The sequence below is a fragment of the Meleagris gallopavo genome, unplaced genomic scaffold (assembly GCF_000146605.3).
Source record: "Meleagris gallopavo isolate NT-WF06-2002-E0010 breed Aviagen turkey brand Nicholas breeding stock unplaced genomic scaffold, Turkey_5.1 ChrUn_random_7180001866134, whole genome shotgun sequence".
NCBI classification, from domain to species: Eukaryota; Metazoa; Chordata; class Aves; order Galliformes; family Phasianidae; genus Meleagris; species Meleagris gallopavo.
Genome location: NW_011131381.1, coordinates 2,336 through 4,991, shown reverse-complemented (window position 1 = coordinate 4,991; position 2,656 = coordinate 2,336). Strand labels below are relative to the sequence as shown.

At 51.7% G+C, this 2,656-nt stretch overlaps 1 protein-coding gene across 1 annotated transcript in view; it reads right to left on the bottom strand.

Moving 5' to 3' along the window:
• LOC104916039 (N6-adenosine-methyltransferase catalytic subunit-like) overlaps positions 1–2,656 on the bottom strand; it is a 4,238-nt gene continuing 1,582 nt past the window's right edge. Inside the window, 5 exon segments of the mRNA XM_031557590.1 lie at positions 1–161; positions 164–208; positions 210–251; positions 1,069–1,422; positions 2,462–2,651. Coding sequence (XP_031413450.1) covers positions 69–161; positions 164–208; positions 210–251; positions 1,069–1,422; positions 2,462–2,651 — 724 coding nt within the window. The 3' untranslated portion in view covers positions 1–68.

The following is a 2,656-nucleotide window of genomic DNA, read 5'->3' as shown; positions in this document are numbered from 1 at the left end:
TTGTTTTGTTTTCGTTTTTGAGTGGTAACGTTTTGGGTGAAAAGACGTGGATTTTTGGGTAACGTCCCCTACCGGAAGTGCAGCTTCCTGCAGGGGCGGTCGGCGCCGGTGGCTTTGACGCATTCCTCCTTGGTGCCGTGGTCGCAGAATTCCTGCACCCTGGGCCCGGCCCCCGCGAGCGGAACTTCTCCACGATGGACTGCTCCTTTGGCCGTCGTGGTGTTCAGCAGCTCCAGGATCTCCTGGCTCACCTGCAGGATGAATTTTTGGGTCGAATCCGACGGGTTTTGGGGTTTTCCGGTGCCGTCTCCAGACCTCCATTCTTTAAACGACCCGTTTTTTTGTCAAAAGTTTGGGCTTCCTTACTTTTTTTTTTGGGGGGGGGTAGAAACACGACCACCCCAACTCTTTGGCATCCAAAATCGTATTACCAACATTTTTTTCCCAAAACCCCCCAAAAATCCCCAAATTCCAAGAATTTTCCCCATTTTTTCTTCAGAGAATGACAACCCCAGCCCAGATAACAACAGATTTTTACCAAAATCTTCTAATTTTACCCAATTTTTCTTGCTAGAACCATGACCACCCCAACTCTTTGGTGTCCCCAATCCTATTAACAACATTTTTTTCCCAAAACAACACATTTTTACCAAAATCTCCTCATTTTTCCTCATTTTTTCTTGGTAGAAAGCCCTAATGGAGAGCCGCCATCTTGGTGGCTCCATTTTGGGGTGAAGAACATCCCAATGGAGGTCGGCCATCTTGGTGGCTCCATTTTGGGGTGAAGAAAATCCCAATGGAGGTCGGCCATCTTGGTGGCTCCATTTTAGGGTGAAGAACATCCCAATGGAGGTCCGCCATCTTGGTGGCTCCGTTTTGGGGTGAAGAACATCCCAATGGAGGTCGGCCATCTTGGTGGCTCCATTTTAGGGCTCAGAACATCTTGTCTTTGCTGCCCCCAACCCTTTTTTGGAGAGATTCCCCCCAGATTCCATCTTCTCCCACGATTTTTTTGTTGTTTTTTTTTTGCGAAACCCGAACCCTTCATTTTTGGGTTGAAAAACTCACTTTTTTGCTCTGCTGCTCCTTGGTGGACTGCTGGCTGAGCAAACTCTCAATCTCCAGGTCCACGTCGGACGCCTGCTTACGGGATTTTTTCACCATTTCTTTCCCCGTTTCCGTCCCCGCCACCCCGACCCCGCCGGGATTGTCCTGCTCTGCTCGACGTTTCCTCCCGGTGACGTCGGCGTCGCCGTCCCCTCCGCGTTCAGCACCTGTCATGGCCGCCAACTTGGAGTGGTCGGCGTAGGTGACGATGGTGGGACCTTCTGCCAGCAGCCCCCGGCGCACCTCGATCAGCTCCTGAGCAGCGAACTTCTGGAGGAGGCTTTCCACCATGCGCTGCGTCGCCGGCGTCTCGGGCTGGGGGGGAGAAATCGGGGGGGGTCAATTTGGGGTCTTCTTGGAGAGATCTGGGTCAATTTGGGCCTTTCTTGGAGAGATTTGGGTCAATCTGGGCCCTTCTTGGAGAGATTTGGGTCAATCTGGGCCTTTCTTGGAGAGATTTGGGTCAATCTGGGCCCTTCTTGGAGAAATTTGGGTCAATATGGGTGTTTCTTGGAGAAATTTGGGTCAATTTGGGTCTTTCTTGGAGAGATTTGGGTCAACTTGTGTCAATTTGGGCCCCTCTTGTAGAGATTTGGATCAATTTGGGTCTTTCTTGGAGAAATTTGGGTCAATCTGGGCCCTTCTTGGAGAGATTTGGGTCAATCTGGGCCCTTCTTGGAGAGATTTGGGTCAACTTGTGTCAATTTGGGCCCTTTTTGTAGAGATTTGGGTCAATCTGGGCCCTTCTTGGAGAGATCTGGGTCAATTTGGGCCCTTCTTGGAGAGATCTGGGTCAATTTGAGTCCTTCTTGGAGACGTTTGGGTCAATTTTGGTCCTTCTTGTAGAGATTTGGGTCACCTGGGTCTTTCTTGGAGAAATTTGGGTCAATTTTGGACTTCCTTGGAGAGATCTGGGTCAATCTGGGCTCTTCCTGAAGAGATTTGGGTCAATTTGGGTCTGTCTTGGAGAGATTTGAGTCAACCTGAGTCAACTTCTGTCCTTCCTGTAGAGATTTGGGTCAACTCGGGCCTTTCTTGAAGAGATTTGTGTCTACTTGGACCAATTTTTGTCCTTCCTGGAGAGATTTGGGTCAACTTGGGCCAATTTGGGTTTAATTTCGGCCTTTTTTAGAGAGATCTGGGTCAACTTGGGTCAATTCTGGTCCTTCTTGGTGGGATTTGGGTCAATTTGGCCCCATTTCTTTATAACGCCCCCACCAATACATCGAACCCCCACCATTCTGGGGGGGTCTCTCAATTCTTTACGAGACCCCCACCGTTTTGGGGGGGCTCTTGATGTTCCCAGACCCCTCCCACTCTTTTTTTTTGGGGGGGGGGAGGACCCCCCACTCACCGTATCGATGGCCCCCCGGATTGCTCCGGCGTCGGTGGGCAAAGTGAGGGCAACATCGGCGAGGTGAAGCAGCAACCGACGCTCCAAGGCCGGGTCGGGGGCCAATTCGGGGACCCCCCCCATCCGTAGAGGGGTTGGTAGAGCCCCCCCCGACCCCCCCCACGGGGTGGGGACGGAGCTTCCAACAGAACCGGG